The sequence below is a fragment of the Simochromis diagramma genome, unplaced genomic scaffold (genome assembly GCF_900408965.1).
Source record: "Simochromis diagramma unplaced genomic scaffold, fSimDia1.1 OVJJ01000304.1, whole genome shotgun sequence".
Lineage (NCBI taxonomy): Eukaryota > Metazoa > Chordata > Actinopteri > Cichliformes > Cichlidae > Simochromis > Simochromis diagramma.
Genome location: NW_024387030.1, coordinates 12,808,727 through 12,829,789, shown reverse-complemented (window position 1 = coordinate 12,829,789; position 21,063 = coordinate 12,808,727). Strand labels below are relative to the sequence as shown.

General features: G+C 40.2%; 2 protein-coding genes across 3 annotated transcripts; one reads left to right on the top strand and one right to left on the bottom strand.

Annotated features, from left to right (window-relative positions):
* Positions 1 to 6,004: 6,004 nt before the first annotated feature.
* Positions 6,005 to 15,048, bottom strand: ivd (isovaleryl-CoA dehydrogenase). Of its 2 annotated transcripts, XM_040042285.1 has the most exons (14): positions 14,852 to 15,048; positions 14,678 to 14,726; positions 14,389 to 14,524; positions 13,542 to 13,631; positions 12,456 to 12,507; positions 12,122 to 12,291; positions 11,930 to 12,023; positions 9,675 to 9,805; positions 9,501 to 9,597; positions 9,303 to 9,396; positions 8,230 to 8,311; positions 7,996 to 8,100; positions 7,661 to 7,733; positions 6,005 to 6,861 (listed from the first exon to the last, which is right to left on the bottom strand). In XM_040042285.1, the coding sequence occupies exons 3-14, from the start codon at positions 14,518 to 14,520 to the stop codon at positions 6,728 to 6,730; spliced, it is 1,254 nt and encodes a 417-aa protein (XP_039898219.1). In that variant the 5' UTR covers positions 14,521 to 14,524; positions 14,678 to 14,726; positions 14,852 to 15,048; the 3' UTR covers positions 6,005 to 6,727. The 2 variants fall into 2 exon arrangements, with proteins under 2 accessions (XP_039898219.1, XP_039898218.1); XM_040042284.1 differs by lacking the exon at positions 14,852 to 15,048 and having other exon boundaries at positions 14,678 to 14,732.
* Positions 15,049 to 15,128: 80 nt separating this feature from the next.
* Positions 15,129 to 20,420, top strand: LOC120740146 (ubiquitin carboxyl-terminal hydrolase 42-like). Its single transcript, XM_040042286.1, has 10 exons — positions 15,129 to 15,955; positions 16,541 to 16,747; positions 16,850 to 16,939; positions 17,195 to 17,294; positions 19,127 to 19,194; positions 19,294 to 19,364; positions 19,456 to 19,538; positions 19,624 to 19,735; positions 19,852 to 19,992; positions 20,230 to 20,420. Exons 1-10 carry the CDS (start codon positions 15,721 to 15,723, stop codon positions 20,332 to 20,334), a joined length of 1,212 nt encoding a protein of 403 aa, XP_039898220.1. The 5' UTR covers positions 15,129 to 15,720; the 3' UTR covers positions 20,335 to 20,420.
* The last annotated feature ends 643 nt before the right edge of the window (positions 20,421 to 21,063 follow it).

The window sequence follows — 21,063 nt, the reverse complement described above, 5'->3', positions numbered from 1 at the left end:
ATCATCTTATCATTACTGTGCATTAAACAGTCCTGTAGCAGCGGGTATAAAGGACCTCCTGAGATGCTCAGGCTTGCACTTTGGTGCAATCAGTGTTTGAGTGAAGATGCTACTGTCGATAACCTCCGGAGCATGAAGAGGGTGGGCAGGGTTGATGGTAACTGATTTCAGCTTCGAGAGCATCCTTCTCTCTGCCACCTGCTGGACTTTCTCAAGTTCAGACCCGAGCACAGAGCCGACCTGCTTGATAAGTTTGTTTACTCTGTTCCTGTGTGCTGTGTGGACCCCTTTCTCCCCAGCAGGCCACAGCATCAAACAAATCACCACCATGTGGTAGACACTGTGGAGCAAAGGTTGACAGATGTTAGCCTCCTTAGGAAATTAAATAGTCTTTGTCCCTCAGTGTACACTGCTTCCATATGGCTCTTCCAGTCCAACTTAATGTGCAACTGCACATCAAGGTATCTGTGGCTGAACACCACATTAATGGTGGTTATAGGTGTTGGTTGGGTCCTCCTCCAACCTCACCTGAAGTCTAAAACCATCTCATTGGTTTTTGCGATGTTAAGATGGAGATGACTGCAATCACTCCGAGTCAAGACAGTAGGTTTTTAACTAAGCTTTAGTTACCCTGTGATAGGCTGGTGACCTGTCCAATAACACCAGTGATGTGATCAGGCCATCCCTGACCATTTTACTGCTTTTTGATATCAAATGTTTTAAATTGAAATTCATTTCTATTTATTTGTGATAGTTTTAACAAAATTTGGGACATAGTGTTAAATGCTTCATATTAGTAATACTTCAGAATATCCAAAAAGAAAAAAAAAAGACCTTTTAAACTTGGGCACGGTTGCTGAATTGCTTTGTCACGTGTCTCTACAATGGCAGGTGCTTTCAGGTCAACGTGAGGTCCTTGTCGAGCAGGTATGCCTGAGACGTGCTGCTAAACAGAGGCTTACCCTCATCCAAAGGGAGCTGCCCAATAGGAAAGGAGAAACGAGACAATGCTGTCCAGCAGCTTGAAGTTCTGCATGTGTCAGCAAGCTTTGGGCACGACGGTGAGTGTGTTTACTGCAGTAGGTTGTTTGGAAATGTCTTTGCATTTTAGCTGTCTGCTGAAATAAAATTAAAGATTGAATAATATAATAAGTATATCTGTCTTTCTGTTTAAATTCAAAGGCTTAAGGAAAATACATTTCAATAATTTCTGCAGAATTCTCAGTGTCCTTGTAGGTACACAGGTGAGCACATTGTTCTTATTCTCAGAAGGATGGCGGTATGGAGCCCGTTAGCACTGTAGCAATGGAATCAGCTGTAGGTGACTACAGAGGGATGAGCTCAAAATTCTCCCCTTCACAATCAACGTAACACAGCGCAAGCACAAGCAGGTACTGTGTGGCAATATCCATGATCTCATCTGTCTGGACTGACACAACAGCCCTGCTCTGCTCGGGGCTGATGACGTCCTCCCTCACGAGAGAAAACAAGTATCTCATGAGCTCGTTCTGCATCGTTCCCCTAGAAACCGTGGCGTTCTCAAGGCGCTCCTTTCTGGGGTATTCTGGAATCCCGGGGTTACCTGTACTCCGAACTCACCGCCGCTGGCTACACATCAGTTAAATGGAGCTCCATCAGCTCTCACTTGTTTCCTCCCAGAAACCTGTGGGTTGATTTCCCCAAATATTTTGGCTCATTGTCCATGTGTCCTGTGAAGCTTTGCTGATCAAACAATATCTTCTATCCCTGCATACAATAACATAAGAAATAGTGAAAAGGTCTAAAGATAGAGAAATTTGTCTAAGTCAGGTAGTTCACTGTGTCAGCTTATAGTCTACCTGAGCACCGTTTAACAAAACCACTGTGTTTATAGCAACTAATAGCATTACAGACATAACTGACTACCATTGTAACGATATAGACAGTAATAGTGTCAACATATATTTGCTAATTTTGCATTTTTGTGTATAACTTTGAAGACACAGCTGAGACCAGCATTCAAACTAAGGAGGAGTTCCCTGATCTGATCCAATCCTTCCTTGTCTTAACACATTCCTTTTATCTCCCGTGTTTACTTCTATTTGTTATCCTCTCCTATTTTTTCTTTTCTTTTTAGGGGGAAATCAGTCATTAAAGGGTTATTTTTGTTTATGTACTTTGTTATTTATGTCATTTAGGTTGTGTCTGCATTTTGGTTCTTCTCCATAAGGAGCTAAAATGTCACAATGGGTGAACTAATGATCAAAACTCAATGGCTTCAGACTGCTTATATCATACTTACGACATATACTTGCATGCGGTCCTCCAAAAAATACCAACAACCCATAGCCCTGTGGTGATGACACTATGCCTGAGAAGCACACAGTGTAACTTCATTACAAAGAAGGTCTTTGTCTATTATGACTCAGTGTTTTCTGTGTAGGAACAACACACAACCATGCTAGTCCTTAAATTTGGAAAATTGTAATAAATGTGTTTCAGGCATGAGGATCACTGTGATCTTCAAGTTGTATTGTACGTAATGACACATGATGGCGATGCTATTAAACATAGCATGAAAAACGTTTGCATCATCATGATCTGTAGGTTTTAGTCACCAGTACAGAGGAGGGTCTGAATCGAAATCCACACATCCATATGCGCTAAAAAAAAATGTGTGTAATATTGTTTCATAAGTACAATATAAAATGTTAAATTTAATGGAATCTGGTTATTTGAAATTCACTTGACAGGTGCACATTCAGTTTACACCAAGCACATTTTCCTTAGTGATCAATTATTTGAAAAAATAAATCTTTCATTTCATATTTCAGTCGCCTTTTTTTAAAATATTGCTTCATGTTTACTGAGGGTCAGGGATGTTTTTTTGTTTTGTTTTTTTTGGAGTGTGGCCTCATGCTAGAAGTTTTAATTCCATGCTACAAGTCTGGTTAATTACACGTTAAGGTTTCTTGACAAAACACCATAATTCACCACAGTTCCATCGACACGCCTTTCAATGAAAACTCAGAAACTCGCAATTTAGCTTCCCCGAGGTCTTTAGACTAAACTGACCAAATATGGAGGATGTCATTAAGATAGAAAGCCTGAAAATGATGAAATCTGTAAAGTGGAAAATCACGGATTTCCTGTTTGGTTGAGGGCACTGTGTTTTGTACAGACATGTGGATTTCCTAAGGCCTCGACTGTTATTGACTGATGTACACAGAGTTAACGTGTAAATTCCTGCACTAACTATGTGGTTAGAGAAGACCTGTAAATTAAACACCATGTTGATGTAGTATATCATGATTAGAACGCACAAAGCTCACTTCCCACTCACGTCTGCCATGTAAATGTCTGCAGACATGAATACTTGTAAAGGCTGTGAATTCTTGGGCTATTTGAGTTATAACAACTTCGTGTGCCATAGCGAAACAACTCACGTGCTCCCCCAGATGTGCTCTTTATCAGAAAAAGCCTCATAATTTAGCATTATGGAGAACAATTCTGGTAAAAAAAAAAAATCCAGTACATTTTTCTGGGTGACTTAAAGTACAATGGCTGAAAACTGCAAAAACAACTGAAGACAAAAAAAAAAAGACGTTTTTCAACTACATGCAATATGAAATGTATTACCATGAACGAGGTGTGCGCTAGGTGTCATAGATGTTCAAGCATCCCTAGTCCCTCAACAACAACCTCGTGTCAGAGGTGATTTATCATGTCGCCAAACTGAAAACTCGGCGCATTCACACGAAAGCAGCACGGAAGTGTGACAGTTCTTCTGACCTCATTTGAAGTGGATGTGGTCAACCTGCTAGGAGGACTACATCAAAGTATCAAACATTTCCTAAAAATCTTTTATCTTTTTGCCTGACTTACTAGCCCAGTATCAAAGTTATTGGAGTGGATGGACAGATACACATGGCGAATGTGTGAATTTATATCCTGCTTGATACTAATGAGCGTATCCATTTAACTGCCAATATTTCTAGTTTTGTGGATTGAATTTAGCATTTTTTTCCTCAAATGGTTTAGTATGTGGTTTCGACCATAAATTTTGCTTGTTCTGCCAGGAATAAACAAACAGTCCCAGTGTTGCCGCCTCAGTTGCAGAATTATTTAACTGAAAACTATGAAATTACAAACCAAGCATCCGAACTAGGAAGAAACGTAGTTTAAGGGACTTTGGCATTGTTGTTGGTGCCAGATGGGCTGGTCCGGGTACAGTACCGTACAAAAGTCTTGAGGCAAAATGTCTGGAGCAATAGTTCTCCAGGTTTTCTGAAGATCTTTTAAAGTTTTTCCTCAGACATTGGCTGCTTTTACTCATTTTCAGTCCAGTCCTTGTACCTGACCATTTTCAGAGGAATGCTTTTGATCTACTTTAACTATGAATCACTTAACCATAAAAAAATGTCACGTTTACAGACAGATGACAACTTGGAAAAGAATCCATTTTAAATTGTATCTTTAGGCCAGGGGTGTCCAACTCAGGCTTCAAGGGCCGGTGTCCTGCAGGTTTTAGATGTGTCCTTGATCCAACACAGCTAATTTAAATGGCTAAACCACCTCCTCAACATGTCTTGATGTTCCCGGCCCTTGAGGCCTGGAGTTGGACACCCCTGCTTTAGGCACGTTATTAGCAACAGCTTGTCATAAAAATACATCATTTGTGCTTACCGGCATATAGTATTAAAAAGGCACAGCACCTGAGAGACGCATTCAACCATGAGCTGAAGCATCTAATTTTCTCCAAAGCCTTGTCAGAAATGGCCTCAATCGTACAAGTGATTTTTCCCATAAATACTGTATTTCCATTTATGTTTCCATTAAGTCTCATATTTCCCATTTTCTACAGAATTACAAGACAACGAGGGGTAGCTCAAGACCACATGTACTTTATTTCTGCTGTGACATCCAGATGGTCAGAACTCAATATCAATGTGGAGTGTGGGAGATCCTTTCTTGGGATACCTTGAGCCCCCTAGCACCCTTGAGCACAGTTTAAACGTCACAGTCTTCATAAGTACTGTTCATGTTTGCACCTTGTTGAATCCAAATATCTCTCTCTCTCTCCATATATACATATATATATATATATATATATATATATATATATACAGCAGATATGATATCATGTTAACAGGTGATGGAGAAGTTTCAGCCACAAGTTACTGAGAGGGATTGGAAAGCCACAGGGATCACAGAGAAATCATTAAAGATTTAGTAAGATGACCCAGAAATAAGAGGTAAATTTTTTTTATTGCTGTTTTATATGCTTCTAAAGTTCAGATGTATAATTACACATTTAACTTCAACAAAGTAACTGTCAGGAGTACCTCATGATGTGTTCAGATATAATAGGCTGTAATAAACGAGTTCCCCCTCAAACGATTAAAATGTAAAAAATGCAAAACTATGCTAACACGTTGTCCTCATAGTTTAACATTTGATAGCCTCGATTATGAATTTGACTTTTATAACTTATATTTTAATTTAGGGCATGTAAATCATCCCTAAACCTTATCCAATATTCATCTCGGTTGTTTTAAGGCTACTCTAACATGTAGGACAGGGGGTTAAGTTAACACATATCGTAGGTTATGCAGTGCAAACTGGAGGTCTTGCATTTTACAGACAGGATGCTGTTCCAGCGTCACAGGAGATATATCACAATAATTCTCCCCAAAATTGAAATAAAATGGAATTAAACCAAATTTATCCGGGCTTCATGGATTGAGGTATGGAGCTCGACAGCAGATTTATTTTCCCTGCAATATTTCTCCCACCCATATAAACCTGACTAATCTCATAATTCACAGCAGCTGTAATTCTCAATCAGTGCAAAACGCAAGGAGAAAAAACGTTCATGGAACGTGGATTACAAATCTTTCATAAATGTGTGCAATAAACACAGACAGAAATAGAAAATTACAATTTTTATTTTATAAGATTTCATTTCATACACGTTCACAATGTACAACTACATAATTCTTTGCAGAAAGGAAGACAAATCTGAGAGATTTCTACAGACTGATTTTTATTGTATACAAACAGTGACATATGCTCCCAAAAAGAAACAAATGCTAGCAGAGCATTCACAGACATTTGCCCTTTTCACATATTTCAGTTTGTTTTGAAATCATGTTTCTGAAGATCTGAACTACAGTTAGATTCGATTTCACACTTACAAATCAAGAAAATTCAGACAATGATGGCGGCAACGTCATCAGACTTGTTTTTTAAACTGTAGTGATAATAAGTGAGGTAACACTGAGCCCCTATATGATACACGGTTCTTCAATGCAGCCAGTGAGTGTAAAAGTTGCACAATTTGAAACATGTTGGCTGAAGGGTTTTTAGTGTATACCTCTCTGTGACCAGCGACTGCCAGTAACCTCCAGCAACCACACAAGGAATACACATTTCAGTGACCAATCACCAAAATGATTGGGCCTTTATCAACAGATTTCACAGCAACTTCTTGCTACCTGGTTGGAGAATACGAACATTTTCGTACTGTAGCTAAAAAAAAGTCACATAAAGGCCACTTAATGTAGTTAAAATTGCTTTTCATTATGTCGAGTTCTAATATCACAATTTCATAATGATCTGTTTTGACTGAAACTAATCAAAATCCTTGGTGACAAGTTCTTTTGTACAGTAAGGCCTTGTGTGTGTGAATAACTTTTATCATCCACAGCAAACCACTCGCAGTCTTTTGGTGATCACCCCCTCAGCTTTATTTGAACAAGGAGTTGAAGGCTCGTCCAATGATGAGTCTGCGAACTTCACTTGTCCCGGCACCAATTTCATACAGCTTTGCGTCACGCAGAAATCGCCCCAGTGGGTAGTCATTGATGTAGCCATTGCCACCTGACAAAGGACATAAAGATGTTAGTGCAAAGTTACCGAGTAGTAACAGAGCTCAAGGGTGGCCATCTGTTAATCAACAAAAACCATGTTGGAATATCAGATATCTATGTCTCCAAAACAAAATGAATGAAAAAGTGACTTCATATAGGCACCTCAGCAAATACGCTCTACAGATCTACGTCAGCTCCAGCAGCCAGTGACCGTCAGAGCAGAACGGATTAAAACAAGTCAGACTGTTGTTGCTGTTTATTAGGAAAGAATCAGTGTAATGGATAAGGGGTTATCACATCAACTAATTAGTAAGAGGTTTTTACACATGAACTCCACAAATTGTCGGGCGAACTAAGCTGGTAACAGATCACAGTGCTGCCCTCTCACAACAGGGAAAATATGCGTTTCAGGCACATTCTCAGTACTAGAAATCCTCCAGCTGGTTTTACAGGGTCTGCAAATAATTTGCGAGAAGTCAGACATGTGACCTACACTCGACTCTTTTTCAAGTAAACTAACAAGGTTACACTCATTTAATGAATAATCTGACTGCTACAGACATCTTTGTTTTGTGCAGTTTTGCTGGGTGAAGCCGAGAAAAGCTCAGCTATAGTCTACGTGTGAAACCGGCTTTAGGGGAAATCCCTCATTTTACTATGAACTTTCTTTCTGTTAACTAGACCTTCCTAACAGCTGTGTGTTGGTTGTAACCTGAAATATGTTGTTTGTACATTGATTAAATCATGACAATTTCCTCAGTTTAAGAATCTACTCTCATTTCATTTCAGCTCTGGTCCTTGGCACTCACCCAAACATTGAATCCCATCCAAAGCAACCTGAGTGGCATTCTCAGCACAATACAGGATCACTCCAGCACAATCCTGCAAACACACAAAGCATCACAGTCACTGATTTAGACAAGAAAGTCTCTACGGAAAGGAAAAAACAAGTAACTGGATGCAGACTTGAAAGTGAGAACCTTTAGGATCCAACAAAAGATTAAACATATATTACAACATTTTCTATAAAATTCTTATTTAATGCTTAAAAGGGGCCATTATACAGGATATGAATTTAGGAAACTTCTTGGCTAAAGTGACTGACTGAGTGCTGCAGAAGCAGACGTGATTACAAACTTCTCACCTTTGCGCTGAAGTGTCCTCTGTCACAAGCACGTGCAACACTGTACAAATACTGCCGACAGGCGCTCAGCCTGGTGTACATGTCAGCCATCTTCCCTTGCATCAGCTGTCAAACAGATGAACATCAGGTCAGTCTGACTTGAGTAAACGTGAATTAAACAAATCATTAAACACAATGGCCGTCAAAATATTTGAATTTTTATTCTCTGAGGAAAGTGAAAAATGAAGGCAAAACCTGAAAGTGTCCGATCTTCTGTCCGAAAGCCTCTCTGACATGCAGATAGGGAATAGCAGCATCCAGAACCGCCTGCATGATGCTGAAACACAATATGAGGATGTTACATTAAATGAAATGTATCACATCTGTAAGGTTATAGGGCAACATTCAAAAAATACATATGTTAAACATGTTTAACTAAATTTAAATTACAGGACAGTCTGGCCAATGAACTACCAGAACTTTTCTGTAATTGTATACGTTTTTCATGTAGTTTCATTGGTCTGGGCCACTGAAGATTAAGGTGAGCTGTATGTGGCTCATGATATAAAAGGAGTTCCTGCATTAGCCACTCAAATACTGCAAATCAAATGAACTTAAATTAACCACTATACAGAGACGTGAAATTTCAGCTTTGAAACGGCACAAAATATCACTTCATCAAAGTCAGCATGGGCAAACACCTAATATGCATGGAGTCGTTATAGCAACATGGGCAAAAGTCCGGTGACGTCATATGTGTGCGACATGAACACCACAACAAAGGAGGGCGTTGAGGCAGCGGTATATACCTGCTGCTCGGTGTATAGCTTTTCGTCCAACTCGCAGGCCACAGTGTTGCTTTTTGTGCAGCCATTTCCTTTCTTACTGGGCTTTAAAAATGGCCGCATCACGTGATGCCACTGACTAGCCAATCGGTGGCATGCAGTCAGTTGAAGTCACATTTTTGGATTGCCTCAGATCACTTGGAATCTCAGCCAAGCGGGTACTAAAAAGGTGGCTAGTACCAGGTGCTACCACTTAATGGAAAACCCTAAAAACCAAGTGGAGCTGAGCCAACCTGAGCAGGTAATAGTGGAAAATGGCTGTGTCAGACCAGGCTCAGCATGCTAATGAACAACACATAAACCAACTTCTCGCACACCAAGTCCAGTAACTTTCAAAGCTTAAGCACACACTCACTGAATCACTGGATACAGCATTTATGTACTAAAATACTTGGTCATTTCTAATTAAATCAACATGTATATGTGATTAGATATAACTTGACAGTGTAAACCAACCAGCCAACCTCTTCTGGTGAACCTTACCCAATAGGTCCAGATGCAAGCACCAGTCGCTCCAGATCTAAGCCGCTCATCATCACATACACGCCTTTGTTTAATGGACCCAGGATGTTCTCCGCTATAAAAGACAGGAGAAACGAAAACAAAATAAATTCCACGCTGATAAAAGTCAATCAGTTTGCATTAGGATGACATAAAGTAACAATGCATAGTGAGGCACACCTGGGATTTTGCAGTCTTCAAAGATGAGCTCACAGGTGCTTGAGCCTCTCATGCCGAGTTTGTCGAGCTTCTGTGCGGTCGAGAATCCAGGTGTTCCCTACACAAAGTGTATATATAAATGCACAAATAAAGACACTTGTTTATTATTAGTACACCTTCTTTTACTGAATTTACCTTTTCGACAATGAAAGCTGTGATGCCTTTTTGATAGGCCTCGGGATCCGTTTTGGCATACACAATAAGCACATCGGCATCCGGGCCATTCGTGATCCAGAACTTGTTCCCATTCAGAACGTAATAGTCTCCTGTGAAAAGATTATGTTCATATAGTAGTTACTTTGTAATATAACAATTTCAGGGCACTGCATTTTCCAACAACTTAAAAATTCTCTCTGGGCTTTGTCAAAATACTGACAATCACCCACAGCTTGAAAGGCAGTACTTACAAAGCATGAATGCTGCCTCCAAACCTCATGGCTTACACCTGATGGCAATGATATATCTCACTCATTCACCAAGTGGCGCATGTGTGGAAGCACTAGAGAGCTGTGCAGCTGGTAATTTTGAGGATTTGACATTTGATATTGTCATAAAAAAACAAAAAAAAACAAAAGGCACTGATACTATTTTGGTTCTCTTAGGCCTGCCAGTAGATACTATCTGTCTCTTCACATCTTTTTGCTGTTAAGGCATCACATTTTCCTGCTGGAATTCATGTTTGTATATATTTGCAATTGTTTTCACCGGCCTTGGGCAGTATAGGTGCTTGGCATTTTGGTCTTGTTGATGCCTTTGGCTTATGCCAAGCTCTTCATGGACAGTCCTAAAACTTTTATGCACACAACCTCTAATATTTCTATTTATGTTGAAGTTTGAAGTGGAAAAACTGCTCGTCATTCAGTCAAATATACACAATAGACTGTATATAAAAGATGGACATGGCATTTGAGTTTGAAAAGTGAAGTGCCTCAAACCTGCATTATTTCAAATGGCAAGCAGACAGCGACTTTGACTGTACAGAGGCCCATTGGAGTACAGTGCTTTGGCTCCCTCGATCCATGACTTCATTATCAATATTTTATAATGAGTTTATGCTCTTAGTTTGTAGTTTCAAGTCTTAATGAATAAAATACGATACATTTTACAAATAATCTTCCCCATTTGTGTCCAGAAGGAAGATAACACAGGGTATGCTTTAGGATGAGGGTTAGTGTGCATGTTTCCCTCGGGGTCTTGATCAGATCCACCACTCCCTCATCACTTCACCAATGAGTGACCTCATGGTAGCCATGTTGATCTTTTATATACAGTCTATGTAAAAAAAAACACTGCCTGCATCCACTGCAAGGAAACAAACCTATCACAGACATGTGAGAACTTTGCTTCACAGAAGTGAAAATTTTTTCCCCATCCCCGAATGTCGCACCAGGCAGCAAAAGTAATTCATCCATGTTCTTCACCACAGCTTGAACCCACCCCAGCAGTCCCTGAGCAAGCAGTGGGGTGCAACCTGTACAGGTTATCACTCCATCAAGAGGCTGAATCAGTGAACCTGAACAACACAGTCACCTATTGCCAATTTAGAATCAGCAGCTAAACTAACAAGCACTGTGGCAGGAAGTACCAGGTAGAAATCTGATGCAGGTACAAAACTGTCTTCCTGTGAGCTGATGGTGCTAACCAGGCTGCGAAAACAGCAGCTCAAATAGTTCTATTCATAACTTGTTTATGACATACGCAAAAAAAAAAAAAAAAAAAGCTTTTAACTTCAATACTTACATAATACAGTCTATAACCTCACAAACTCCATTTTAAAAAAGCCCGACTTTTTGTTGCTGCTGTCACATCTTATTAACTATCAAAATAATGTTTTCAGATAAACAACACAGTCAAATTTTATGCCTCTATAAGCAGCTCATACTCACAATCTGGCCATGCAGCACACACACGACACCTTGCTGAGTCTGACTCATTTGTACATTTTCAGTGTGGTAAATGCCAATAGCATTTCTGTCAAACCCTGAGCTAATAAAGCCCTAAAAACTCTTTTTCCCCCCCCATCAAGAGAGTGTCCAACACATATCTATTAACATACCATGATAATAGCTTTCAGAAGATGTTCTTATGTAATAATGCATTCAGATTTTAATCATTTTGAGGTGAACAAAATAATAGAATAATTAATCCTTCTTCTTGTAAAGTCCTTGATATTAATAACACTCAATAAACACACAAATAAAGCTACGTGACACTGGCAAAGCGGACCAAGAGTACAAAAAACAAACAAACACAAAACAAACAAACAGATCTGTAAGACCAAGAAAGCTAATAAAGCAGATCTTATTTATGTGCTCCACATACTGGATGTATAATTAAGCTGAACATTTATCATTACCACAGAGAAGTGAGTCACAGTTTGGGCGTCTTACCTTCTTTCTTTGCTCTGAGTTTCATTGACACAACATCAGAGCCAGCATTGGGCTCACTCATTGCCAGGGCTCCAACATGTTCTCCTGTCAGTAACTGGCAAAGGAAATAACACGATTAATGAAATAATTAAACAAGCTCATTACGTTCAATGTTTTTCGATAATATTTAAACATGAATTGTTTGATCCTGACCTTTGTCATATACTTCTCCTTCTGCTTTTCATTGGCGTGGCGTACCAGCTGGTTAACGCAAAGGTTAGAGTGGGCGCCATAACTGAGACCGACGGCTGCTGACACTCGTGACAGCTCCTCCATCACAATTATATGATCTAGGTAGCCCAATCCTGTGCCTCCACATTCCACTGAAAGGGATATACAGTGTGAGCTGAGTGTAAACTCGCCTAATAACAGCTAAAAAAAAAAAAAAATAGAAACCTTTATGCCTTGACATGAACCATAAAATATGTGTTAGACATAACTGTAACTGTATGAACTGCCTGCTACATAAAAATCACAGCTGTCACACCTGGAGCAGTGACGCCAAGAAGTCCCATCGTCCCCATTTCTATCCAAAAATCCTGTTTAAGAGGGAAAGCAGAAAGTTAGTAGAAACAATACACTGACGGTACAGTTGAACATGCATATCTACTAGAGCTCAACCAATAGTAACAGCCGATATTGGCTATATATACATATATTGGTGTCATGCAGCTGTGGTCAGATGTTTACATACAGTCATCATGGGCATGAACGTCACGACAAATTTGGTCTTTTAATGATTTCTTTGAACTGTTCTCTTTCCAGGAATGCTTGTACAGCATCTTTAGTGACTTAAAAAAATACAAGTGGTTGTTTTCCTGTGGCAGCACAAAGAGGATTTGTTTGATTCTCCACTCATTGGCTTGACCAATGCTCAGAAATGACTTGTAAGTAATTGCAGATTCGTCAGTTCACACAGTTGCATGCAGGTAGAAGTAAATTGGATGTGTCACAACTTTGCCAAGTTCTGGAAGAAGACCCAAACTCTCACCCAAGATGACAGGAAACTAGTTAGGAGGTTCAGGAACAACCCAGAAAACACCAAAGCTCAAGCCTGAACTGGAATCCCCTGAAAAGAAGCCCCGGCTCCAAACAAAGTTTTAGCAGTGGTTTATGTATATATTTGAGCCTATACATATACTTTTGAGCCTGTGTGGATTAGAGAAAATCCAAAATAAATTCAAACTTGTGAGCCAAATTCTTGTTTTTTAAAGTTATTAAAGATGTATGCTTTACAATCGCTCCACCCTGGAAAAAGAACAGCTTAAAGAAATCGTTAAAAGTACAGTAAGCTTTTGACAACCACATTTTCCGATATGATTAGATATAAAAGTGCTTTTTTAAAGCTCAAAAAGCAATGCTGATTCCTTTAGAAAAGCCAGCTGAGCTCACTGGATTGCTTATGATACTCAGAAGTGATGGTGCAGGATACAGCAAGTAAAGAATGTCAACAGATGTATCAACAATGTGTTGTTTTCTTTTACCACCTAGAAGTACTGTCCCCAAGTTCCATTACTACTTGGTACATCAGCTACAACTTTCTGAATTTTGTCACTTGTGCATTTCAACTCACCCGCATTCCTGGGAACTCGTTCTTCTTATCGATCTCGTCGGCATGAGGTGCAAGTTTTTCTACAAAGAATTTGCGAACTGTTTGCCTCAGCTGTGGAAAGGACGTAAAACAATTACTTAGCAAAAACCATACCTGTAATGACTGTGCTGGGAGGATGAAGATCATAAAGTGATGGCTTGAGAAAGCTTTTCACCTGCCTGGAGATGGAGGTAAGTGTGTTGTTTGCCCAATCATACTGAAATGTTTTAACTGCATTGCATGTATATTTGACTTTATAAAAGGTCTGGGATCTGAGACAACTCCTTCCATCCAATCAGATCCTGTATATGAACCCCACCCACCCCCTGCTCTCCTTGCAGCCTCGGGTCCAGTCTCCTTCACTTTGCGCAAAAATATACCCGGCCTGCAGTCACCTTTGATTTGATTTAATATCGACTGTAAACAATCAGTCACTCCATTACTACCATTTATTACCACAACCTACTTTGTAAAGTCATACGTGGAAATTTAATAAAATTGTTTAATAATGTAACTAGTAAAATTAGTTAAATAGACCATTTTCTAATTAGATAAATGTAATTAGATAAATTAATCGAGTATTAGTCGGTAGCTTTTGATTTTTTTCATTTCATTTGTAGCTGTTAGCTAACTTATGTCATCACGTAATGGGGGACGGTGTCCTCGCAAAACTGTCTTCTTTTATTGCCCTTAAAATTCACAAAACTATACAACACACTAAAAATGTTGGTCTCTGAGTGTATGTTATTGTTTTAATGCCTGCGGTTGACACGCACAGACACAAGTGTGCACTTTGTTTTGCTAGCATTAGCTAGCTAGTGTGGCTAACCTGTATCTGCTCCTCTGTGAGTCCGTTCACTACGTCGTCTATGGGGATGGCAGCTCCGGCACAGCCTCTTCTTGTCACCGCAGGGATGAATAACCTGGAGCCGAGGCGAAGTGCATTTCTGACAGCAAACATGGTGCTGCTTGCAGAATAACAAGGACGAAGGTTAGACCACGGATGAACGTCTGAGGTCTCCTGCCTGGCTGTCTTGTAGCAGATAAAACGGAAGAGGTCTCACTCCGCCAATATTTCCTAGTCCTACAAAAGTAGTCCACGCTGTCGTTCTTCTTACCTGAAGGGTCGCGCAGGCACAGGAGTGCGCTTAAGTACCCCGCCGCCCCCTGAACCGGTGAAAAATAAAACCACATCATATCTTCCACTTCGTCTTCTTCTAGTGCGATACTGCAAATTTTGGTATCGATCAGATATCCAGTAAATACAATATATAACGATACCTATAACTTACAAACCACTGGCTACGTTGCGTTTGGCGTTTCCATGGTTTTTGCATCTTCTTTAAGTGCACGTCATTACATCTCGGAATTCGACAAGACTGGTAAGCTCTCAACTTGCTCTCCGTCTGATATGATCAGGGTTTTTTGTGTGTTTTCTTGAGGTTTTGCGACGCTGCGTGTTAAAGGCCTAGCAGCCGTCATTTAGCCAATGTGAGCCACTCTGTAAGAGCAGGTGGGAGGGAACAGCTGCTTCTGTTGTAAACGTGCTTCCGACTTGGAAACTTCCTCGGTCGAGTGGGTTATCTGGCATTTCCCCTCTTGAGTTTTCTAAACACTAATTTTTGTCGATATTTTAAGTTTGTTAGTTGGACAGAGTTAAATTAGATGTCGAAAGTTACTCTTGTCTCCTGGTGTTTGTTATTTAAAAGGAATCTGACAAGATGATTCAAATAAAAACAAAGTGTCAAAAACAAATATTTGGTCCTCACTTATGCTAGTCTGTTTGTGAATGTAACACAATTTCTGATACTTGTTTGCTGAAAGTTTAGTCGATGGTATGAGGGCAGTGTTTAATATAGCGTTATTTAACTATAAGCTATAAGAGACTTAGAGCTTTTTATTGTCATTGTGCAGTTTCTTGCACAGCGAAATTGGGTATAATCTGTTAATGTGGCTTTTGTATTTAGTTGTTGTTGTCCAAACTCACTGTACTGCTACCTAACCAGTGTAGGATTGATGTAGTATTTAAGTTTTCTTTCCCTTTCCCTTTTTCCAAAATAACAATGAGAAAATTCAAACCTAGCAACGACTTTGTTTTTTTGTTTGTTTTGTTTTCAGTTCATAAACGTATGTGTCTTTGTTCCTAATGCAGCTATGAACAATGACCATAGTTGACAGATCTTCAGAAAAGTCTGACCACGAGTCAGCCGGATGTAACCGATCCTCCTTCACCAGTGGAGACGTGGGGATGGACGGCAGTTGTTCCAGCAGCTGGGCAGTGGGCCCCACTGTACCCAGTGACTCTCCAGACTCTCCAGTAGGCTGCCTGGCCCCCACTCCTGGAGCTGCTGTGTACAACAGTACACCCTCCTCTGTGGACCGGCCCAAGGACCAAGGTCAGAGCAAAGCCTGGCTTTTTTTCAAAATGTCTTTTTAAGCTGTTTGAAGATTTTTATTGTCAGACAGAATAGTTTTCCAACCTGTTTTAGCAAATATGGAACCACACTTTTTAGCCATTATTTACCCATATTTGTCAGAATTGGTTTTAGTAACATGCAGCTAATCTTTTTGCTTCTGCTTTCACACAAGTTTGACAACTGCTTTTGTGGGTGTTGTGTTGCTGCTTCCCTTCTCCGTTCATTCATCCAGTTATGTAATGCATCCAGCTTTGCATGATCAGTCACTTCAGCTCGTGATGCAATTGCTGTTTTTATATAAAGACCAGCAGCCCAACTTGTTTAGCAGAAACAAAGGAGAAGGCAAACTATCCTGTCTTTCTTCCTGAGCCTGTTTGGGAGTTGTTCACAGTGGCCAGAATCACATTATATAACTGTTAATAGTTGTAGCTATTACTGTGATGTCCTGACATGACTTTGCCATGTGCCAGTGTGTGGTTGTATAAGTAAGGTAGCATTAAATTATGTCCTTTTTAAAATGTATTGAAACAGATTTTTAGTAATAATTGTGGCTCTGTGTGTCAGTGATGAGCAGTAGCGATGGAATTGACTTGCCCCAGAAGGTGCTGTTCTCACCAGATCGGCTCAGCCTAAAGTGGGCCAAGGTTCACCGCATTGGTGCAGGCCTCCAGAACATGGGGAACACCTGCTTCCTCAACTCAGCCCTGCAGTGTCTCAGCTACACCCCTCCTTTAGCAAACTACATGCTGACGCGGGAGCACTCCAAAACATGTAAGTTTATTTCACCAACAGTGGTGTTACGCCGTCCTGCGCTGATTCTCACATTGTATCACTCCTTACTCACTCAGTATTTTGTCTCTGTCTCTGCTGCAGGTCATGAGCCAGGGTTCTGTATGATGTGTACCATGCAAAACCACATCATTCAGGTTTTTGCCAACTCTGGGAATGTCATTAAGCCCATTGGTGTAGTCAATGAGCTTAAGAGTAAGTGGATGACTGTTGATGCTGTGCTCTGTGCAAAGTGTTTACCTATATTTTAATGATAGGAGGCGCTGTGTGTCTGTTTACCTTTTGTAATTTTGGAGGGAAATAATCTGGAGGGGTTTTGAATTCTGTTTTTAAATAAGTGTAAACTTGCATTTAACTGTGCTATCCTTTACAATAATTCACCTCCTGCTTTGTTTTTTGGTTCTGTTTTTCCTCGTTCCCCTCACACAGGGATTGCAAACCACTTCCGCTATGGAAGCCAGGAAGATGCTCATGAATTCCTGCGGTGCACAGTGGATGCTATGCAAAAGTCCTGCTTACCTGGAACCAAGTGAGTGTCATTTTACATTGCATGCATTCTAAACAAATTAAACACACAAAAATGTTTTACTTGGGCTTGACAGTGTTTGCACTTTATTATGTAGTAAGATCCATAATTAGCTACGTAGAGGTAACACCGTGACAGTAGGAGAATATGAAATAAATCCTTTATCCTGTTTTTCAGGAAGTGCAGTTTATACTAGTTCCTTTTAACTATTAATGCTTCAATTGCTGAGAGTATTTTTCAGAAATGCAGATTCCTCAGTCTCTTGCCTGACTGACACCTCAGTTTACATACTAGGCAAGCCACTTGATATAATACCTCATTATTATATCAAGTTTTTTAATAAACTTGACTGCTCCAACACAGAAAGTATTCTTACACTGGGTGTGGTAGCTTGTTTTGGTAACAGGGCTTGAAAAGATCAGAAGCAGCTTAAACGTGTAGTAAAACAGGTGTCTGGGATTATGGGGGAGAGCTGCCAGACTTAGTGTCTAGTATCCGGTTGTTCAGTCTGACGTCACTAGCCGTGTCTGGGCCTAAACTCCGCTGCAGGTCCATATATCAAACGATCACTATGGCATTACTGAGAGTTGAAACACTGTCTAAAGTCTTTCATCTTTAATAAAATTATCAGCGTTCTGCTCTACCAGGTGTAACAATTGAGTTTAACATCCAGGCATCCATGAAAACGGAATTTATGACATTTAACGGAGTTAAAGTTAGCAGGGAGTTAGCTCGCTAGCTTCTATCTAAATACAATATAGCATGTCCTGACTGCGGGGTTTTGGAAACAAATTAAAACGTACAGCTCTGTTATCACTTCCAACATAAATGAAGACAGAAAACTAAACAGCAGTGACGTTTGTAGGGTTACTGAAGTTTGGCTAGCTGGTATAATGATGTGCTACGTGACCGCTAGCGACACAGCTATGTTAGCATAATATAAACAAGCTAACTTTTTTTTGCACTCGATAAAAGTTAACGTGAGTGTTCTGGGTGGTCAGGAACAAATGTAATCGCATGGCAGGATGCTGTAAAAGGACCAAACTTCAGCCAGGAGAACAACTGAGATAATCCATCCACAATACGAGGTTAGTCATTCATATACTGCTGCATGGGCTGGGCTGTAGTTACATCCTAAGGTTTTAAAAACTGAGCTTAAATAAATGATTAGCGGTAATAAAAGCCGAGGGAGGTCAACAGGGATCACTGACTGTTTTAGGAGCTTTTTGAGATTAAATAGAAGAAAATACATAACATTAAACATGTTAACAACACAAAAGCCATATTAAACGCAGACTACTTTAGGCCCGGAAGTAGGATTCGTCACGTCATCACTTAACAATCGGATAGATTTCTTCTGAGGCAACAGGGTAAGCAGTGTGAGCAGGAGCACTCAACCCCTCAGCTCATCTCTTATTCACCCTAATGGCATTAGTGCTATTATTGCAGCAGCAAAATTCAGAAAATCCAGGTTTTTCTATGTGTTACTATAGACCTTCGAAGTCTATGTGCACATTTAACCAAAACTACACGTTTAACAGATGCACTGGGCTGAGTGTTGTGCTTCTTGTTAGACTCCTAAAAATAATTTATTAATTCATTTATTTTTTTAAGAACCTAAAGTGTCAATTCTCATCAAATCAATTCTTCCCGTGTAGCAGCAGGTGGCCTCTTAAGTAATTAATCGTGCTCCAATTCCTCCTATTGTCTTTTCTGCTACTTGAATACTGTAAAGTGATCGTCTGGTTCCAAAATGCTAAAAAATAAACGGTCAGTCAGTTAATTGTTGCACTGTCCTTATTAGTTAACTTTTGTGCTTTATCTTTTTATTATAGATTGGACAGGCAAACGCAGGCAACCTCTTTCATCCATCAAGTGTTTGGCGGGTACCTAAGATCCAGAGGTAAATCACTGTTTTTTAAGGTTTGATTTATTTTTCTTTTATTTGTCTTTTTATGTCTTACAGCTTGTGTGATACTCATAGCACTGATTTCTGTTTCAGTTAAACGTTTAAACTGCAAAGCTGTCTCAGATACATTTGACCCTTTTTTGGATATCACTCTGGAAATTAAGGTAATTGGACAACATTCAAAGTGACGTTGCTACTATGTATTCTCTGCATTATGGAGTGTGAGGTTTTTCCTCTCTCTCTCTGTTCATATAGACTGCTCCAAATGTCTCCAAAGCTCTGAAGCAGTTTGTCAAGCCAGAACAGCTGGGTGGCGAAAATACTTACAAATGCACCAAGTAAGTCAAAGAGATGCCAAACCATGATGAGTTTTAGTGTTTAGGTGTGATTTTTGTCAACAAGCTGAATGTTTGTTTCCTTCAGGTGCAACAAAATGGTAACGGCCTCAAAAAGATTCACAATCCATCGCAGCGCCAATGTGCTCACCCTCTCACTCAAACGCTTTGCAGACTTCAGTGGAGGCAAAATCACAAAGGCAAATGGCCAATAGTGTCTGCTTAAGTCATAAAGATACATGACAGATGCTTTGTTTTATTATAAAACAGGATATTTGCATGAAATGTTTGAAATTTTTTGTTTGGTGGTCATCAGGATGTGAAGTATTTGGAGCATCTGGATCTGCAGCCCTTCATGTCTCAGTCCCACGGGGAGCCCCGGCTCTACAGGCTGTATGCTGTGCTGGTTCACTCTGGATTGAGTTGTCATGCTGGACACTATTTCTGCTATATTAAGGTACTGGCTGTGCCCGAATCTGTTTGAATGCTGCTGTTGCTTAGTACAAACAAACACACACCATAAACAACACATTTCAGCAGAAAACTGAATGCAAACAGAGAAAAATACTTTGTATGCATTGAAAGAAAAAAAAAAAAAAAGACCCCTATATAACCATAAGATTCTTCTTTTTTGCTCAAATTCAATTCAGAAACTGAATCTGCTGTGTCACATCTCTCTCATTCTGTCTCACAGGCCAGCAATTTGCAGTGGTTTCAGATGAATGACTCATCCGTGTCAGTCAGTGACATTAGGACCGTTCTCAAGCAGGAGGCATATGTCCTCTTCTACATCAAGTGAGTAAACATCGGTATTTTTAAACATTCTAGGCTTAGCGTATGGAGACTTCAAATCCAGCCAAAATGGGCACCACAATGGTCATCACAAAGTGAATGGACACAGCGGCCCTGACAAGGTAAATCTTGTCTTTATTTTTATAAGTTCAAGGGCTCCCCACCACGGGCTCGCCTTTCCTCTCCAGACAAAGAGGATCAAAATCGCAAGAGGACTCTCAGCAAAGACATTTTTTTTTTTTTTTTTTTTTTAAACAAAGTTGCAAAAACTTAACTCAAGGCAACCCACTGCATTTACGTTTTTAGGTTCTGATGGATGGGGCAGCACGGTGGCACGGTGGTTAGCACCGTTGCCGCACAGCAAGAAGGTCCTGAGTTCAATTCCACCATCAGGCCGGGGTCTTTCTGTGTGGAGTTTGCATGTTCTCCCCGTGTTTGCGTGGGTTCCCTCCGGGTACTCCGGCTTCCTCCCACCGTCCAAAGACATGCAGCTTGTGGGGATAGGTTAATTGGATAATCCAAATTGCCACTAGGTGTGAATGTGTGAATGAATGTGAGTGCGAATGGTTGTCTGTCCCTGTGTGTTGGCTCTGTGACAGACTGGCGACCTGTCCAGAGCGTACCCCGCCTCTCGCCCTATGACAGCTGGGATAGGCTCCAGCGCCCCCCGCGACCCTGAAAAGGATAAGCGGAAGCGAATGGATGGATGGAGGTTCTGATGGATCACTTATAATTT

Excerpts from the sequence above, each read along its gene's own strand:
- ivd (XM_040042285.1), bottom strand. The coding sequence starts at position 14,520 with ATGTTTGCTGTCAGAAATGCACTTCGCCTCGGCTCCAGGTTATTCATC. Across the intron at positions 8,101-8,229 it reads AGAAGATCGGACACTTTCAG|CTGATGCAAGGGAAGATGGC; the intron begins GTTTTGCCTTCA and ends TCTGTTTGACAG. Across the intron at positions 7,734-7,995 it reads GAGGACACTTCAGCGCAAAG|GATTGTGCTGGAGTGATCCT; the intron begins GTGAGAAGTTTG and ends GTGTGTTTGCAG.
- LOC120740146 (XM_040042286.1), top strand. The coding sequence starts at position 15,721 with ATGACCATAGTTGACAGATCTTCAGAAAAGTCTGACCACGAGTCAGCC. Across the intron at positions 19,195-19,293 it reads CGGGTACCTAAGATCCAGAG|TTAAACGTTTAAACTGCAAA; the intron begins GTAAATCACTGT and ends TTTCTGTTTCAG. Across the intron at positions 19,736-19,851 it reads GTGGAGGCAAAATCACAAAG|GATGTGAAGTATTTGGAGCA; the intron begins GCAAATGGCCAA and ends GGTGGTCATCAG.